Source organism: Neofelis nebulosa, chromosome 17 (assembly GCF_028018385.1).
Source record: "Neofelis nebulosa isolate mNeoNeb1 chromosome 17, mNeoNeb1.pri, whole genome shotgun sequence".
In the NCBI taxonomy this organism is placed as follows: Eukaryota; Metazoa; Chordata; class Mammalia; order Carnivora; family Felidae; genus Neofelis; species Neofelis nebulosa.
The window spans coordinates 20923170-20942882 of NC_080798.1; the positions used below are offsets into that span (position 1 = coordinate 20923170).

The following is a 19713-nucleotide window of genomic DNA, read 5'->3' on the forward strand; positions in this document are numbered from 1 at the left end:
TGTGACCCCCCACACCTACTTGTGTCATACCCATACCATGGCTGGGGACACAAGTTAAAATGTGAAGCAGATTTTGATAAGCAGTTGAAACAGCTCGCCCGTGGCCTAGCACGGTTAGTCATGGTGACTATGTCAGTTTTGAGTAGGAACCTGACATTCCATCGTGGCTGCAAGCGCAACAGATTGCTCTGTGGCAGCTGGACACGCTTCCGCAGAAACGTTTGTACCTTTACCATACATAAACAACACGCAGTGCCTTCTCAAGAGGCAAAGTTTACTTAAGAAATGATTTCTACTTTTCTATTCGATCACCTGACAAGGCCTGTATTTCCTGAAAATATGTGTTAGAATTGGCTTTTGTGAAAAATCACGTAACAAAATTCTATTAAATGACAGCTTAATTTTCAAACACAGAGTGGTTCATAGGGAATTTTAGTTTTAAGCATCTTTTCTGAAATATTGACTACTTAACCCACCAAATTACTGAACTGAAGTCTAAGCACTGAAAGTCTGCTATAATTTATACCCAACTGAAACTGAAAACATATCTGACAGAAGTAGACATTTTCCTCCATTTTAACTAGACAAAATGCCTATTGTCCTAAGACCCAAGCTTAAAGTTCATGTTCCTTAACAAACACTCATGAAACCAGTAGTGAGTTTCTTTGCACACAATCTGTGTTCAAATAAGTGTTATGAATCTTTAACTATTTCTACTTGTTTCCTTTACTATAAGATATTCTAACACAAGCATTAAAGCTCTATGACCGTCACACTCACCTGTATGGCTTGTCAGAGTTATGGATTCGCCGGTGGTTTCTGACACCAACGTAGGTTGTACTTGTATAATCGCACACGTCACATCGATACTGTTTCTGTACTGAAGACTTACTCCCTAGACAAGGGATTGGAGAGCTTTAGTGACATACTTTGATTAGACAGAAATAACATCATCTCCACTGTAAATGAATATTTACAGCACATTGTACCAACATTTCCAACAAGGCCTTCTCTTTTAATAAAGTTAACAAGTTTGAACATGGTTTTCCAGTTTCTCCTGCAACTGGACTATCAGCAGATACAAAGCGAACATCATCTCACCTGCAAATATAGATACATTGGCTTGGTTTCTGCATGACCTTGTACAAAATGCTACAATAAAATAAGCTGATGCCAGCTGCCCTGCTGACTGCAGCAGCTGAATTAACCAGAGATATACTGTTAATTTGAAAAGTGTTAGTCTAATTGATATTGGATAAACTGTCTTAAGGAAACACTGATTTGCCAACAAGCTGTGATCTAACACTATAATACAATATTACACAGTATGGCTACATAGCATATATAACAAACTCAATATAAAAAGCCTAAAGCTTGGGGCACCTGGGTAGCTCAATTGGTTAAGCCACCAACTCTTGATTTCCGCTCAGGTCATGATCTCATGGTTTGTGGGATCGAGACCGGTGTTGGGCTCAGCATGGAGTTTGGAGCCTGCTTGGGATTCTCTCTCTCTCTCTCTCTCTCTCTCTGCCCTGCCCCGCTTACACTCTCTCTCTCAAAATAAATAAATAAAAGCCTAAAGCTTTTTCACCCTATGGGTTTCCTTTGTTTATAAAAATGTCAGGTACCAGTGCAACAATGGAAGGAAAAACAACTGCAAATTATTAAGTGCTATATGATGTAGCATATGCCTAGCAAACTGACACATTACAAGGACAAATGTTATCACTAACATGAATGTGCAGCCCTCTGAAATTCAGAATATATGGATCCGATTGGAAATAGGCCATGTCACCACACTTACTCTGCACCAACAAGGCTGGGTAATTTAAATCAGGGTAAGCCTGAGACAACACAAGCTGAATGATTTGATCATGTAAAACTGTTCCTAAAGATATTCAACACCTTCTTTACTCTTCTGTAAGCACAAAGTCTGTGGGCCATTCACAGGCCGATGGCTTTACATTCAGAAACAAAGCAAGCAGGGAAACCTAAAGAATAAGGCAGAGCAGCAAGGAAGCTTAGGTAGAATATTAGTGCACAGTGCATAAACGTAAAATTGGTGGCAGAAGAGAATCCCACGCTGAAATTTTAACAAAGAAAATTCTTAAGTTAAATTTAAGCTTTCTAAAATTGAAATTCTCTTTCGCCTGTAACTACTTTTGTCAGACAGAACAAAATGTCCTAATTTCCTGGTATACGTCTACAACATTAATATACACTCTAATCATAATTATAATGTAAGTATCGCTCTTAATTGCTAGGTTAAAAACTTGGACTTGATTATAAGTGGCATTGTTCCAAATACAGTTTTTTTTTTAAAACCCTGAAAAAAATGAGGTGTGAAATATTGGATAATGGTTTTGTGTGAGAAATATTACAGATCAATGACAACTAATAAAAATGACAGATGGAAAAACTTAATATAGCACAGAACGAGAGCCTGTGCTACTTCCAGCAACTGTTTCCAATGGAAAGAATACACGATTTAAAGTTCAACGATTTGGGCTTCGTCCTTGCTCTTCTACCTAGTACCAGGATGATCGTGGGCAAAGCATTTCACCTCCTGAAGACTCGGTTTTCTCATCTACAGGATGGAAATTGTAGAATCTCCCAGCATGGTTTATTGAGTAAGCTTTAGGAGGACTCTATTCTTCCTTCACTGCAGTCTGTACGCCACATGCAGGTCTGTGTCAGGCCTCTGACCTGTCCCTTGCTGTAGACTCCCTGAAGACAGGGATCTGTGCGTTTTGTTTACATTGCATCCCCCGGGGTTCATGAATCGTATGTTTGCAATAACGAATGATTTCATTAATGATGTTTGCGAAGGAACATCATATGAGAATGCTTTGCCCGTGGCTCTAACACAGCACGTGTGCTCTCCACGGACACAGCCGTCATACGGTTCTGTCTTCCTCCAGGGCTGGGTTTCTTACAGGCAGTGAGGCCTTCACCGTACTCCCTGCACCTAGCTTGGTATCCAGCTCGGAATGGGTGCACCATGCCTTCTGGCAGAACAATGTCTGAAGTATGTTACACTGGGTCTCTGAGTCAAAAACCTGTCCCAAGTTACCTGTGCCATCATAATGGGCAGTGGCTGGGGACCACTGAGGCACACTTCCCCCAACTTGTCCAGCAAGTTTACTACAAGGCTAAAAAATCTAGAGTAAAACACGAATTATTCTGACCTTCTTTGTGAGCTAAACACTTGTTTTTTGGCTCAACAACCAGATTTCAAAAGTGCTAATACGGAATTCATCAAGTATCGGTGTAAGCGTGCAGGCGGTTATCAGTCACCTGAATTGTTGGACCACTGGGACAGAGAAAAGCAAATGGAGTGAAGTGAGAGAAAAACAGACATGGCAGCAATTTAAAATCCATACATTCAACCACGAGAAACAGCAGGACGCACCAAGAAAAGATGGCGTAAAATGGAATATGGTGGACAGGTGCTGTCGCGGTAAAGCTCAACCTGGTTACTTTACTTTTGAGCTGACATTTTAATCTTTTTTATTAAAGTTGTGAGTTCTAATTTGTTAACCCGTTTGGACAGTTTTATAAATTACTGCTTTTGAAGACGGTGCCAGAAAAGACACATTCTGCCGCTACTGTTAACCGCACGCAGGTGGTGCCACTGAGTAGTATTTACTTTATTCCTTCATTAGGGATTTATGGTCCAATGACATCAAATGTTTTAATGTCTCCTTTAAGGGGATATGGAAACATAATGAATTAAAATAAAAGGAGGCATTTAGGGCTGTTTTGTAAAAAGGAAACAAAACGGTTTTAGCTCAGCCATCTCTTGCAGAAACAGATGCCATGTCATAAACTCCTTTTGTTTTGGATAGTTTTACAGGGATGACATCTGTCTGACAAGGGAATTTTGGTGCTACAGTGGTGTCAAAATCAGTTCTTTCAGAAACATTCTTGAATCAGTTATGCTTTCTGGGGTATAATTTAATGAACCATTATGGTAAAACATTTTACTCTGCAGTCGTTTCTAACTTTAATTCTTAGGAAATCTAAAAAGGAAAGTCACCCCAATATGTTTTATTTCCCATAAACACTATGTACCGCACTTGAGACATTTAAAGTATATCAATTTGAGAGAGCTGATGCAAGGAAGCACAGCTTATTACACTTTATCCCTCATTCTCCGGATGTGGCATCCGCTTTTTCATGGAAGTCTAATTAAATCTTTTGATTCTAATATTCCTATTAGCAGAAACCCAGCCGACTGGTACCTAACTAGTACACAAAAAGATCTTCTGTTTTTTCGGCTTTTTTTTTTTTTCTTAAATAATGCAGATGAAATCTGGCAGTCATACTTGGATAAGAATAAGATCACAGCAGGAAGCCTCACTTACAGTTTGAGGTGGGGGCCCTGCCATCTGCAAAAGCTGCTATATTCTCAGTGGGTCAACTGGTACTGAGAGAGGGGAGGGCTTGCTTTCCACACTGCAGCTTCCCTGGCTTGCTGGGGTGTCACCCAAGGGTTTGTGATGTACTTGGCTCTTATAGGGCAGCATAAATTTCAACGTGTTATCTACCTACACAGTCGACTACTTACTAATACAGCATTTCATTTAGTGCTCAGAATTACCTCAGGAACACAGGTAAGATTCATTCACATCCACAGTATGAAAATCGAGAACATATGCGGCTTTAGTCCTGAAAATAACCCACGTGACAACTAAGGGCTTCTTAAAAAACCTAATACGCTAGTCAAAAAAATGCAGATACCTTCTTGAACACCTTTTCCATCAGCTGTATCACTGGAAATTCTTGACTCATTAGAAGCTGCTACTGACAAGGTATCTGGAAGGCTGTGTTGCTCTCTCTCATGGTTCCTCAGTTGACTCTAAAAAATTGAGAAATAGTCCCACGTAACTTTCAATAAATACACTTGCACTGTTACTAAGAGACTGCTGAAGCAGTTAATTGCTTTCATGGCCTGGTACCTAGAACACATTACCAATATTTTAAAACCAAATGTGCTAAAAGATTATCTGATTTATTTGACAGTTTACGGAAAGAAATACACTGGAGAAATCACAATCTCATCAAAAAGGCAGTTCTTTTTGCATTCTCCAAAAGCAAGCCCCCGCTATCTTCAGAGGGGTTTCTGCACGGCACGTGCGTGCTTACTGAACCACTGGCAGGCCCGGAGGAGGGAAGAGCAGAGTGTTTGGAATAACCCGATGCTTTCACAAAAATAAATCCAACCAGTAACTGCTGGACTCCTGCTAATTCTTGCCTTTCAACACCAGCTAACGTGTTGATGAATACCTTCTTCCTTCACCACCACCACCCCCACAAATCAAGAGTGCAGGAACAAAAGAAACTTCTGGAACTTGCTTTTACAGCCCATTTGGATGTGCTGCTTGTCTAGCAGCCTGAGGCCACTTCAGAACACCATGAGGGCGATCCAAGGAGGCAGTATATCTCAGACTCAAAGGCTGAGAGAAGTCTACATCCCAGTTAGCCTTTTAGGATACTTTTTTCTTTTTTTTTGCCCTCCAGACAGTCAACTGGCAACATTGGAGAAGAAAAGTTCTAAACTAATGATTAAATGAATCCTGTTTCCTTTAGGAAGACAGCCATTTCATGCTGGTTGTTGGTTTTAAGGTAGTACATAGGATGAAAATCACGGTCAAAATCCTCACAGTCCCTTAAACTGCCCATTAAACACACGTGGCTCTATTTCCACTTTACTGTCTGTCATGAAGTCCAACATAGTCTACTTTCCCTCTTGCGAGGACACAGATTACTGTTGGCTGGTTGTGTGGCTGAAGCGAGCAACCTGCATTTTGGGGACACGGAAGATGGAGTTTGTTTGCATCGATGTAGGATTACATCTGGGTAAATCAACTATTAAGTCCTTCCCCTGTACATTCTCTTGAAATTACCCTGCAATTTAAAATCAACACGTTTAAAAAAAGATATACACGCTAAAACACTAAAAGCAATAAACACAGACACTGTTAAGGAGGAAGCAGACGGGAAAACAATCCTACACCAATCCTGATGACCTAGATTTCAGTCCCAATTTTAATACTAATTAGTTGGGATCCCCTGGGCAAATTGCCAAACTTTCCTAGGCCTCACCTCAGATTCCTTATCTATAAAATGAGACGGCTGGACTCTCTGCCAAGTTCCCTCCTTGCTCTAAAAAGCCTAAGGTTCTCCGAATGATTTCCTGAACCGATGCTTACCTTATAATGAAACGATTCTTCACACTGCTTGCACTGGTATATTCTTGTTTTGCAGTGGTTGATCATGTGGTTCTCCAAATCTTTGCTGTCACCAGCTATGTGCTCACAGATAGGACACTGATAGGGCTGTCTCTGTCGATGGACCCGCAAGTGCTGCTTGATGTAGCCCTTGTTACCACTTGCGTAGTGACACAGGCGGCAGCGGTAGGGTCGATCAGCATTAGGGATGTATTCCACCACGTTGCTTCCCGATAAACCTGCGTCACTGTTGGGTTGGCACTGGGCATTGTCCTGCAGCTCTTTCAAAATGTCATCGTCGGAAGCATTTTGGTCTGTCCTTTCCCTCAACTTTTCGATTACAGTCAGTAAGGACATGCTGATACCCGTCTTCACTTGCCCATCTGACAACTCCTGCCTACCCTCTGGGAGTGCTACCAACGTAGAGTTGCTTTGGTCAAAACCAGTTAATCCATCTGAAGAGTTTTTAAGTGGCGACATCATTTTAGAATAAGCCGCCAACGTACTGTCCACTTGCCTTTGTCCGGTATCTGGATCTAAAAGGTTTATATTCCCGTAGTGCCCAAGGTTGGCCCTTGTCAGTTCTGCAGCTCTTATGGGCATTGTGACGAGGGCTTCTGCAGCTAACGAGTGTAGTCGGAGAGACTCAGAATTTGTCCTTCTTCGGCCTGGTGGGGCATTCTCATCAGTAGCCAGTCCTTTGGCTATTAACTCACTGTCTTTCTTCTCTGGATTGCTCCAGCCTATGATCAGCCCCCCAATATCAACAGTACATTTATCAGCATGATAAACTTCATCTCTTCCTTCACCCCCAATGTGGGATTCTGTCGGGCTCAGGTTTTTTCCCTCTTCGATTTCAGCATTCATGAGGAAATGTTTCTGTGAAAGAGTTTCTTCAGCACTTGGCAAACGTTCTACTATCACGTTAACGTGACCTTTTTTATTTGGACTACTACTAATGATTTTCTGTGCGGATGAAAGCAGACTATCAGCGATCAGGTTCTCCTCCACATCGGATATCACCTCTAGCATCTCTTCCTCACTGGGGTCAAGGGTAACTGACTGAGTCAGATGAACTCCACCTTCTGCACTCTGTCCTAAAGGAGACGAAGAGGATAACGGTTCTGAGCTGCAAATCTGTACTTGTACTGAAGGCCCATTGTGGATACTCAGTTCGTTGTCTCCAATAGCAATGACGACTGCATCCACCCCACCGGGTTCAGCAGCCACTGAAGAATCCAGCAGGCCTAGGGGCTCATTTTCATTTTCAAAGATCGGATAGGAGCAGTCAACCTCCCCAGCATGTTTCCAAGCATGTGTTTTCAACATTCTCTGCTGGCCACAGGTGTAACTACAAAACAAGCATCGGTACATGCCATACTGTTCATACGCATACCATTTCCTCTTACCCATTTCTGCCGTGGGTGCGTTTTGGGCAGCGTGCGTTTGCGCACTGTCCACACTCACTTGGACATCAGAAATGCTTTCACTGTTTCTTTCTGTGGGCCTCTGACACAAAGAGTTGGAGGGGCTTACACACTGCTGGGCTTTGGATTGAGTGTGACTGTTGGCATCGTTTTCGTGGTCATTTACCACGTGAGCTTCAAGTTCCTCTTGGCTTTTAGATGTAATGTGGCACTCTGAGCACATTAATATCACTTCATTTTGCTGACCATGCTGCTTAATATGATCTTTTAACACAGAAAACGATGATGACAGAAACTTGCAAAGGCTACACTGGTAAGACATAGTCTTCCCATCGTTCTGGGCAAGAGAGCCAGGGGTAAAATGTATCTGAGACATCTCTGCCCTTCTGATCCCAGCAGGGGACTGGGTTACTTTAGCTGGAATCTCACAAAGTTCTTGGGTTTCAAGAGAGTGCATTGCAGCACTTGAACGTGAGCGTTTTTTCCCAATCAAAAGACATTTTTGTGACTTTTCATGTTCTACTATCTTGCTTAACTTCTGGATAACATGGATCAATGGATCTGTTTTAACTTTTCTTTGTTCATCAATTTCCAGTGATGAACTGATGACAGTTTCAGCAGTCAATATAGCTTCCTGTTCCCCAATATCTGGCACCAACATGGCAACACTGCTGCTTTCTTCCATATCTAGAAAGAATAATATACAACAGAAAGAAATATCGGGTTAGAGGTATTATAAGAATGCAATTATAGGAAACCTGAGCTACTCTCAGAGTTTAAGCTAATCTCAGTTATTTTCTAACCTGGGAGCTCCATTATCAGCATACCTGTATCCCCAGCAGAGACTTAAACTGCTTGGAACTTCTCTAGAGAATGTCATCCCCTATCAAGACTGAGGATGATCTTTCCATCTATTTCTTTCTTTGGAAATGACTTTAACAATATGCATATCCTTTTTTCTTCACTTTCTTTCCCCCAGACATCTAGCTGGACCCAATTAGTATCCCCTCTCTTTTGTGCAATGCCAAAAAAACACAAAAACAAAAAAACAGGACTGCTATTCCTTGACTGAAGGGACACAAGCATTCCCAGGGTATGTGGAACCACCTCAAGTTACCACAAAACCAACAAACAAAACTAACACATGACTGACACAATTCTTGGGAGACAACTACTTATATCAAAAATAATAATAGTCTTATTATTAAAATCATAAATTTGTTTTTTTCACTCCAAATCTTTGGAGTTATGAAAAGATAGTCTGGTAACCTCTTGTAAATGGCAGAGTGAAATTTGAGAAGTATGATGCAAACGAAACTACATAAAAGCAATGATCCAGTTCCTTCTTTTACTTCCTTCGATTGATTTCCCTGAAGATAAACCACAAACAACGCTGTGGTTTTTTCCTAGAGGCCATATTAGTGGTCAACTATTACTCATGCACGAATATATGTAATTTCATTTTCCTGAAAGGGAAAGGGGCATCAGAGAAGGAAAAAGACCTGACATTCTAGTTGTGTTTCAGGTCTAAATATTCAGAGTCCTTAAAAGGGGTTCTCTGTAAGTTCCAGCAATGCATTACAGCCAAGGAAGTCACAAAACAAAAAATACTCACAATATCTTTCTCCCTAAATCTTGAATCCTCTATTTCCTGGCAGTACTTTCATTTCAAACATTTCCTTTGGCTCAAAGTGAGATTAATTTGTTGACTTGGATCACATTTTTCAGTTTAGGCTTTTTTCCAGCAACAAGTTTTGTTTTTCCACATTTTAGGTGCATTCTGGAGTCTTACTCACAACATTCAATAAATGCCAGCAAAATTTCTAGTGGCACCAGCTATAGACCAAAGACCATACTATTCTTAAACCTCAATCACAGGCTCTGAATTCTTATTTTAGGAGGTGAATCATGGCTTCCCTCCCCCCAGGTGGCTGAAGCAACATGGAAGGGCCCTTGAGCCCCTGCCAAGATCACACCGAACTCCTGCTGGACCTACCAGCACTCTGACCAGCTGCAGTGCCAGCCCTCCCGTATCTACTCTTGGCAGCAGTTAGAGCTTTTCCTCTTATTTTCTGCTCTTTCTGGCACACAAACTTTCTATATCTAGGGCCACATCAGGCAAAAATGCAAACATGTTACTCTCGGCTTTAGTACTGCTTCTTCCCTCCTTCTTGATACTCTGTCCAATGGGATCAGCTTTCGTTTCTTTTCCATGTCCAACTGCGCTCGTGGCAGGGAATGCACCCAATAGCCATTACAACGATGACCACTACCCCAGCTCCCACAGACCTAGAAGTCTGGGTGACTGCGGCCCTTTAGCCGCTCTCTTCTCTAAACAACCTGAGGTCATTACCTCTCAAAAGACTATGTAGTTCCTCTCCATCTTTCTCAAGCAGAAAAAGCAGTATTTTTAAATCTCTACACTCAATCTTAAATCACTAAAGAGGGACCAGTGTGGGAACAACTTGTTTCTTTAGGAAAATCCTTTGTGACGTCTTAAGTCACCTTATTGCCTGAGAATTCCACAATTTTTCGGCCAAGGGGAGCTGTGGCTGTTTCTGTGACTAATGATTTCACTTTAGGACCATTCACTTAAGGCTTTATTTCTTTCAGTTCAATTGTTAAATGGGAATTAGTTAAATCATTGTTAATAACAGAAATCCTTGAACATTCAATTTCTTGCCCAAGATTTGGTGGTCTACTGTAGATCTAAGGTCTCCTCCTCCATGAAATATGACATCCATACAGGCTGATTGACAGTCTGCAGGTTAATGAGTGAATATTTGCTCAACAGACTTTGCGTACCCACAGGGTTACAAAGGTGACTCGTGGTCCCTCTTTTACCTAATGACAGAATAGGAAAGAGAGCAGTGCAACTGCTCCCTGTGGATATTTCAGTGCGCACCTTAAAAAGAGTGTGGAATGAAGAGGAGGAGGAGTTCAAGTTATCTCAAGAAAAAAACTAATACAAAAGAAACTGACAAAACATTCAGATTTGAAAAGCTGTGTCTGCTCAGGCATTAAGAGCTAATGGAAATTTGCAGCAGATGCTCCAATTTTCCCTGAACATTTATGTAAGTATCTCATTTTAGAGGCTGCATACATTTGGGGATAAGTACAGAAATGGCAGCTATAAAACAGATATGACAACATAAAATACATCAAGAAACACCTGAAAAACCAGTTTGGGTCCACATGGCAGAATCGATATATGAGTTAAGTCTCATTAAAACAAAAGTCTCTCTTAGAAAGGGTTAGATGAACAGTTCATAATAAAGTATACACAGGGAGGAAGGCCTGTGACCTTAAGGCCAACTCTTTAAATTTTCACAAAAATTTCTCTTAGGCCACCAATGTGCATATATACGGGATCCTATGTCAAGTGAAGTAAAATTTATTTGGAAAAAAAAAAGAGAGATGAAAATAAGGGTACAAACACAATCCCAGTGGCTCAATAATGACGACAACACAGATTATGATCATCGGCATACTATCGATGGCCTTCACGTGATCAATACAAGTACATGGTCAGGGTGGGTGGAGAAGGTAGGAATAAAGCAAGAATAGCGAATTTTGTAATTAAAGTTTAGTAATAAGTATCTAGGAGTTCCTTACACTATTCTTTCTACTTGTGTAAATATTTACAACTTTTCATACTAAAAAGTTACAGAAAAAATGGTTATGTGTCAGGGTGCCTGGGTGGCTCAGCCGGTTAACTGTCTGACTTTGGTTCAGGATGTGATCTCACAGCTCATGAGTTCAAGTCCTGAGTCGGGCTCTGGGCTGACAGCTCAGAGCCTGGAGTCTGCTTCGGATTCTGTGTCTCCCTCTCTCTCTGCCCTTCCCCTGCTTGTGCTCTGTCTCTCTCTCAAAAATAGATAAACATTTTTTTAAAAAACAGTATGGAAAAAAATTTAAAATCACAGTACTAATGGTTTAAAACGGAGTTGAATGGATAGGACAAACATGTTTAGAAGTTAAAAAGAAGTAACAGCTTTTATATACTGTAACAACAGTACACAAAGTAAAACAGTCAGAAGGCAACAGTCAATGACCAAATCCTAACAAACCGAAAAGCTAGTTTTGGTCTAGGAAAGTAAGCAAAAGGTTTTTGAAGAGGTAAGACGTATACTGTATTCTAAAAGACGGCCGCGCCAGATGTCAACCATTTGTCCCTCTGGGCTCACTGCCTACTTTCCTCCACTCTGCTCTCTGCCCCAGGAGGTATATTACATCAGTAGGCTCCTATGCCCTCTGGTTTCTGATTGCGTTATGCCAATGGGGAGCCATGAGAGGAGATCAGAAGGAGGCAGCATAGTGAAATCAGGATATTCATTCCCCTAATTCCCTCCCTCTAGGTCAGCTTGGACTGGCCATGTTTCTCAATGGAAGACCATTCTCTTCAGGCAGGGGGCTCTACAAAACTCTCCTGGTTCTGATACCTCTCTTCCTTCTGATGCTGCTACCTCCAGATAACTGCATTATCCTTGTGGTTTGTCTACACAAGTCCAACGTCTTTATTATGAGTATTTTTGTAAATACGTCCTCCTTGAATTATCTTAATTAGAATGCACCGTTTTCTCTTTTGGAATTCTGTCAACACAAGGGTAAGACTGACAAGGAAAAGAGCCACAACATTATCACGTTTCCAAAAGTGAGAATAAACCTCCCATCTAGCAGTTAGTGAAAAGATCAACATGGCTGAACAAGAAGGTTTACAGAAAGAGTAAAGCCTAGAGGCATTACCAAAGTAGGAAGCTTCCTATTTGGAATCTTTAGACATAACCACATTACACAAAATATATCAAACTATTACAAATAAATAAATACAAGTTGTATCCCAAAACAGAAAAGTTCTAGCATCTTTCCCACTGAGTCTTAAATCTTTCCTAGACAACAGGACAGGTTTCTCTGGCCACCTGAAAGTAGATCCTTCCTATGGAATCTTTCAGAAGCTGAAATGATGTAAAGTGAAAAAGCAATTATCATTTATTTATATAGAAAAAAACCCCCAAAATGACCTCTCTTAGGCTTTTCTGATATTTTAGAACACATCTTGCTAATGAGCGCACACGATAAAATGAGATAAAGCACAGATGCTCACAGACACAGTTCAAAGCTCTGGCGCCTTGGTGCAGAGATTCCGAGTACAGTTCCTGGGCAGGAAAGGAGCTTGGTGGGGCCACGCTTGCTGCTTGGGATACGTGCTGCCTCTATTAATGGCTCGCTGCAAAACAAACATTGGAAACTATTTTTGCCTTTGGTGTAAGACTGAAATCTTTAGATTTCTTTCAGTTAGAGAAATCAGGTTCTAATGTATGTCTTTCATAAAAGCAAAGTGGCAGGGGCTACCTGGGTGGCTCAGTTGGTTGAGCGTCTGACTCTTGATTTTGGTTCAGGTCATGATCCCAGGGTTGTGAGATTGGGTCCTGTGTCAGGCTCCATGTTCAGCATGGATTCTCTCTCTCTTCCCCACTTCCCCTCTCGTGCTCTCTCTCCCCCACCGCCCCAAAAAAGCACAAAGTGGCAGAAGGCAAACTGTAAAAAGTGGGGGAGACCTGTATTCCAAAGGCAAAAGCTTATAATTAATGTCTTTCCCAAGAAAAGAACCAAATTATTTCAGTTGTCTTTATTTCCTGATAATTACTACTAGGTTTCTTTGTATATCTAATTAGTTCCTTTCAGTTATAGAGTATGGTTATCATAAGTAAAATCAAGTTGAACAATTCATGTGAGCCTGAGTAGGGCTGGAGAAAAGCTGTAATTTTCTGTGCATGTGCAAAGGCAGTTCAGTGTTATAAAAAACCTTTTCTTTCAGACTAAAAATTTGTTCTTTCCCAACTAGGCAAAGATATGAACTGTTATGTCCCTGAACTGTAAACTGCCTACAAAAAATCACCTTGAGATTGCTTACACATTATTTATAGGTTTATCTTATTAATGTCAGCTATGATTCATTTGAATTAAAATCTCCTTAGCTTAATGTGATTAACTGCCACTAAGAAAAATATAGTGTAAATATCGCAAGAACATGAATTTTATAACCTAAAATTTCTTAGCTGGCATCTAGCCTGGGAGAATATTCTAATTTGGGAGCTAATTTGGCAGACCACGAAGACATAAGGTCTAACTAACATTAACCAATATTAAGATTTAACATTTATTGAGCACCTATAATGTGCCAAGCACAGTGCTGGAGACTACACAAGTAAGTAAGAAGGAATCCTTGTCCTTGGAGTGCTCACCATCCAGAGGGCAGTGCCTATGTAGACTTTGTGTATTATTCATGAATTTCTGGTAATACTAGCCTCTTTTTTGCAGGTAAGGAACCTGAGGATCACAGATGTAAAGCAATAACTGGTTTAAGAACTAGAATCCAGGACTATCTGATTCTAAATCCCCTTTCTTAATACACCAATTTCTTTCTTATATCTCAATGAGGACAAATACATAAAATCAATACTGAAAAGAATTGGCCCCTTACAGCCCGGCTGTATCAAACGTATTAACCTGTTTGATCTTCATAACTCTGGAACAGGCCAGGTGGTTGTTACACAATTTTACAAATAAGGAAACACTCAGTGTGGTTTCAGTGACTTACCCAAGGTTACATGGCTGTTAAGAGGCAGAGCCAATGTCTTTCAAATCAATTCCTGAAATTAACACAGTCCCTTGGACCAATCTTCAGAATTCAGCTGTGGCCAAGAATGAAAGTACATAGTATCAAACATTTCTCTTTCTTGGTGAAACAAAGTAATGATTTCTTTTGGCAGTGAAAAATTCCCCAATATTCTATGTCAAAAAGACATTCAGTGGAATGTTCATGCAACCCAATCATGTGTTGCAATTTTACATAATTTATCTAGCAAGCAGACGTTACCACTTTGTACAAGTTAGAAAAAAAAAATTGCTCTGGAAACTTCTCTCAATAATTGTGTTTTGTTTTAGCTCAGAATTTAATTGACTCAAAATACTACTGTTTACTGATAACACTTTCTAATGAATAAGGAACAATAAACTGCATATCGCCATTTTAATCTTAACCCAAAATGCCATCTAAAGGATGATTTTGCAAGCACAGTGGGCATGAAAAGATAGGACACAGTAGCTTGACCTATATATCTTCCAACGCAGTTTCCTGCTCTGGTCTTACATTTCTTTGCAGTTTCCTATACTAGCTAGGATGAATCTAAAAGATCAAATAAAGCCTATTCCTTTCACCTAGAACGCAGCTATCTTATCGATTACGGTTAAGTAAACAGTTCGTTGCCAGGGCAGAAAGCACGTCTTTGGTCCTCCCTTCGAGTTAATTTCAAACGAGTTGGTAAGGTAAAGGAATGAAGGGCCAGGCTCTCTCTCTTTTAATCAATAACGCAATCCAAACACTGAGTCAAAGCGGAGTACTGAAGAAAGTACAAGCTCAAGCAGGTGATAAATCCAGTAATTGCCTGATAAAAGAGATGCAGACTGATAGTAAATTACAGCCCACCACAGTAACTAAAAAGATCGCCTACGGGTTGGGATGACGGCCTCCGCCTAATTAATCATCCAAGCCTTCCACACAAACCATTCCCTCCGGATGCCCGTAGGTCTGAAGAGTGGGAGTTTTTCCCACTGATCTCAGTGATCGAGAGACCAGTTCATCGAAAAGGTTCGTAATAGGGTCAGAAGGCTAGGATTTTCTGTACTAGCTTTTCCTACATCAAGAATTGGTTAAAGGGCTGGGGCGATCGGGGGTTGAGAAAAGTAACCAACAGATAAGGTGAGGACACCGTCGTGAGCTTCACCGCGGCTGGCCTAAGCGGTTTCACAACCGCAGAGGAGAAGGAAGCAACGCCTCGGCAGGCCCGCCTGCAGACCAGGCTGGTGACAGTATGCGGAGAGCGGCAGGTTCCCCCCACCCCCCGCGGCAGGGCAAGCCAGGGGTCTCCGCAGGCCTCGCCGTGGGCTGCGTGGGCTGCGCAGAGCACTGGAAAGGGACGCGGAACTTGGGGCAAGTGGCGAGCCCCGGGCGGTGTCGGCCCGCTGAAGAGGAAGCAGGCGCCGGTAGAGGCCTGAGGGGAGGACGCACATGGCCGGCGGCGGCGCTACCTGCGGGCGGAGGGGCGGCCCCGGGGCGCTGTACCTGCGGTCGGGCGGCGGCTGCTGCTTCCGCGAGCCTCCTTTGGCCGGCTAGGAGCCCGGCCGTGCCCTCGCCCTCGTCCTCTCCCACCTCTCTCCCGGCTCTTTTCCCTCTTTTCCCCCGCTTTTCCCCTCCTCATCCGGAGCTCCAAAATGGCGGCGCTGGGAACGGATCACGTGAGCCGCGGGCAGGTCAGGTGACCCGAGTGGCGGGCGGCGGGGCGGGGCGATGCTCAGGCCCCGCCCATGGGCATCCCGGGGCTCTCGGGCTGGGCGGGCGCGAAGGTACCCCAGCGACCCGGGCTATCCCAGTCTTGGGCGGGTATGGGTCTGGGTAGGCGACCTCCCAAGGCCTCTGCGTTGCCCTCTCAATGGTCACCTGGGCCTAGAAGTCAGTGTCTCTCCCCACGTCGCCCAAATCTTCTGTGGGCTAGCTTCTTCATCCCATCCCCTCCGTAACTGGCTTTTCACCTAGACCACTGGCATTCTTTCAGCCTTATGCTCAGGAATATGTTACTGTGCTTGTTGGGCATGTGTTTTGTGGTGTTCTTGGCTAAAATGTAGAGGTCCCAGCTAGGTTTGTGACTGGACTTCAGGTGTGACTGGTGAGGGGCAGGGCTAGCCTTGGGTCATCTGTTTACTTGAGAGTGAGAAGATTTTCAGGGAAAGAACGCATCCTAGGGGTTGTGGCCTGACACAAGCTCAGTCATTCTGAGGACACCATCGTGTTGGTCATTTGGCTCTTGTTTTTATGGGTGGCATACACACCAGGGTTATAAGCAGCCTTGTTTGAGTTCCACTGTGAACAGAGTAAAATACAAAGGGAGGGAAGCATTTCGTCCAGCTTCACAGAGAACACTGGACTGTTTGGAACATTAAGAACTACACAGCAGGGAGTTTGGGTCTGGACTCACTAGGTGGGCCAGGAGCAGTAGGAAGGGAGCAAGCCCAATGGAGATAGCCCTTCATTGTTCATTGAGATAGCCCTTGGGGACTTCCAGGTACATTTAGAGGCTTTTGCAGCAGGCTGGGCTTTCACTTATCAAGTGGGAGAAATATCTAGCAAAACGTAGTCACTGTTGAGACAGGTCAGTAATTCTCCTTACTGTGTCTCAGGATTCAAATTCACCTGAATTGGGGGGTTGGGAAACCAGCAAAGTTAGCATTCTGCTATTCTACAGACTCCTTTGCTGGTTGGGCCAAAGAGCTAAGGAGAAGAAAAAATAAAGTGTTGAGCAATTTTTGTTTTCAATAAAAGAGATTAAATAGGAGACTACCATGGAAGGGTGAAAGGAAAAAAAAACAAGGAAAACCAGAAATACATGAAAAGGGGAAAGCAAGAACAAGCAATTAATGTGCAAATTTCTTTCCTTTCCTTGAGCTATACATATAATCTTAGTTTATAACCATCTGAAGAAGACGTTTTCTTCAGCAATAACTGTAATGTCCATGATCTGAAAGTGGACACAAGTCAGGGAATTATTTGATCGGGGAAGAGTTTAAACACAAAGCGGAGGAATTGTAATCTAGGGAAAATGAGGAACTTCTAAAGAAGGGGAAGAAGATAAATTGGTTTGTCTGAAGTTTCTGTGGTATTTTTTTCCAGTATACGCCAGCTGTTTCCCGATGTCCCTCGTGCAGGGCAAGGTTCAATAGAACTTCCTGGCTCAGAGGTGTGGCCAGTGACTGGTGCCGGCTAATGAATTGCGTGTGTGGGTGTGTCACCCCCATCCTGGAGCATTTAGTTGCCAGTGCACTCGCATCCAGGGCACCATTTTCCTGCTGCCTTGATGACTGGCAATGTTCACAATGGTGGCCACCCTATCAGCGTACATTCTAGAGTAGCGATGACAAGCTGAGCCCCCCTCCGCCCTGCAATGGATATGTAGGGCGAGGAGGTCACTGAGGTTTGGAGCTGTTTGTTACTGCAGCATGATGTAGCCACACTGTTGACTGGCATTCTTCCTCCCTACACCGAAGTAGCAGGAAGAGGCAGAACCGATAGAAAGACACCATTACAGTCAGACGGCAATGCTGATGAAAGAATTAGAACCTTCATTCCTGAAGACAGAGAAGGTATGGGACGCAGAATCCAATAGGCAAACGTGGGCAACTTCAAAAAGCCAGTGGAGCAAAACCTCAGTAGTTTTCTTTCCTGTATGAGAGCTCTCCAGAAAATTACAGGGGACGTTTTTAAGTCAGAGGACTGCAAAGACATTCAGAGGTGGTTGCATTGAACTTGTGGTCATCCCACCCAACTCTTTTGAGCACCTTCCACTTGCCACGGAATGTTATTTATCATGATTTAATTAACCAGTCCTAGTAAGATTTGGTGTTGCAGATAGGAAATTTGCTCACTCAGTTCTCCAGCGCCTACTCACTGGAATCGGATTCTGTCTCCAGATGAGAGATGACCCGGATAACTGGGTCTTATCTCTACATATCTCATTATTTGCGATTGTTAATTAATGGATGAGGTTAAAGGTTTTGCTTCTAACAAATAGCCTTGGGAAGTGACCAGGGAGTCTGCTTGACAACTTACACTGGAGCACCATTTAAACTTTGGGAGAGCTAAGGGCAGCGCAGTAGTGCGTTGCCGAGGTGATGACTGGTTGTAAACTGAATGAGACACGGAACCCGTTGAAACTTGAGGAGACAGGGGCATCTGGGTGGCTCAGTCGGTTAAGCATCTGACTCTTGGTTTCAGCTCAGGTCAGGATCTCACGGTTTTGTGAGTTTGAGCCCCGCGTTGGGCTCTGTGCTGACAGTGCGGAGCCTGCTTGGGATTCTCTCTCTCCCCTTCTCTTTCCGTTCCTCCCCTGCTCGCATTGTCTCTGTCTCTGTCAACAATAAATAAATAAACTTAAAAAAAAAAGAAAAAGAATCTTGAGAAGACCAACTTGTTCCCAGCCAGGATACTTACAAAGGACACCTCGTCTTTGGTGTAATAAGATTAGATTAGATTCCTTTTGACAGGATTAATCGTGTAAGTCTTTGGCACAGCATAGAAAACTGGAGGAGACGTGTTAGCCTGTATTTCTTTTAGTTGTAATTTTTATCATGACCTTAAAAAAAATTCTTGGAATATACTGCCTCAAAAAAGGAAAGATTGTGGAGGTGTGGCGGGGGGCTGAGAGGAGGAAAAATCAGAGTGGTGGCGTGAACTGAGATAAACACAAACATTTCCCCTGACTTTCTGTTTAGCTCCACTGGGACCGTGGGCAGGTGGGCTCCATGTTTCTGATGTGTTCATCCTGCCCGTAAAACAAGTTCAATTTATCTTTTTTTTTTTTTTTTTTTTTTTTTTGAGCTTCAGATGTCTGGTATATGGAAGTATGGAGTTTAATTATAGGAGTCCTCTGGATTCAAAATGGGACTTCATCATTAAGAATAATGGCAAGGCTTGATTTTATTAATGAATGAAAGGATTGCTTGATGTAAGTCAGAAGGAATGTAAGATTAAAAGACATGATAGATTATTATATATACAGCTGTCAGTAATAAATTAACATTAGCTCTAGGTTCCTTACACTTTGCATCCCGAATATACACCTAGAAATACTTCATAATTATAGTTCAGATCTCAAGAATCATCATAAATTATCTATCTGTCATTCATTCTCTGCTAAAAGCCAACAGACCTACATTATTTCCGCAGCACATTGACATCTAAAATCTCTGGTGCTACGAGGCACACATATTAATTTATTTCTTCCTGAGGACCTGAATAAGCCAGATGGGTACCCAGTGACCGATGGTGGCTAGGAAGGATTGGAGGTAGAGCGGGGGGGCATCTGTCATGAGAGTGAGGAGTGGCTCTGGCTAACGTTGTCCACACTTCGCTTTCGGCTCGGCTGTTTGGGGTCTGAGCCGCAAACTGGTTTCGGAGAGGCCCGCTGAAGGAGCTTCAGACTGCCCCGGCATCTAAGGCA

At 42.6% G+C, this 19713-nt stretch overlaps 1 protein-coding gene across 3 annotated transcripts in view; it reads right to left on the reverse strand.

The window, feature by feature from the left end:
- Positions 1–15952, reverse strand: part of ZNF507 (zinc finger protein 507) — a 46929-nt gene extending 30977 nt beyond the window's left edge. Inside the window, exons 1-7 of one of the 3 annotated variants that reach the window (XM_058707306.1) lie at positions 15786–15923; positions 14262–14355; positions 13013–13218; positions 12765–12887; positions 6216–8347; positions 4744–4861; positions 781–895 (exon numbers count right to left, since the gene is read on the reverse strand). In XM_058707306.1, coding sequence (XP_058563289.1) covers positions 781–895; positions 4744–4861; positions 6216–8345 — 2363 coding nt within the window. In that variant the 5' untranslated portion in view covers positions 8346–8347; positions 12765–12887; positions 13013–13218; positions 14262–14355; positions 15786–15923. Of the gene's footprint in view, positions 1–780; positions 896–4743; positions 4862–6215; positions 8348–12764; positions 12888–13012; positions 13219–14261; positions 14356–15785 lie in introns of all 3 variants that reach the window. The other 2 variants (XM_058707305.1, XM_058707304.1) reach the window with 2 other exon arrangements.
- Positions 15953–19713: the final 3761 nt, after the last annotated feature.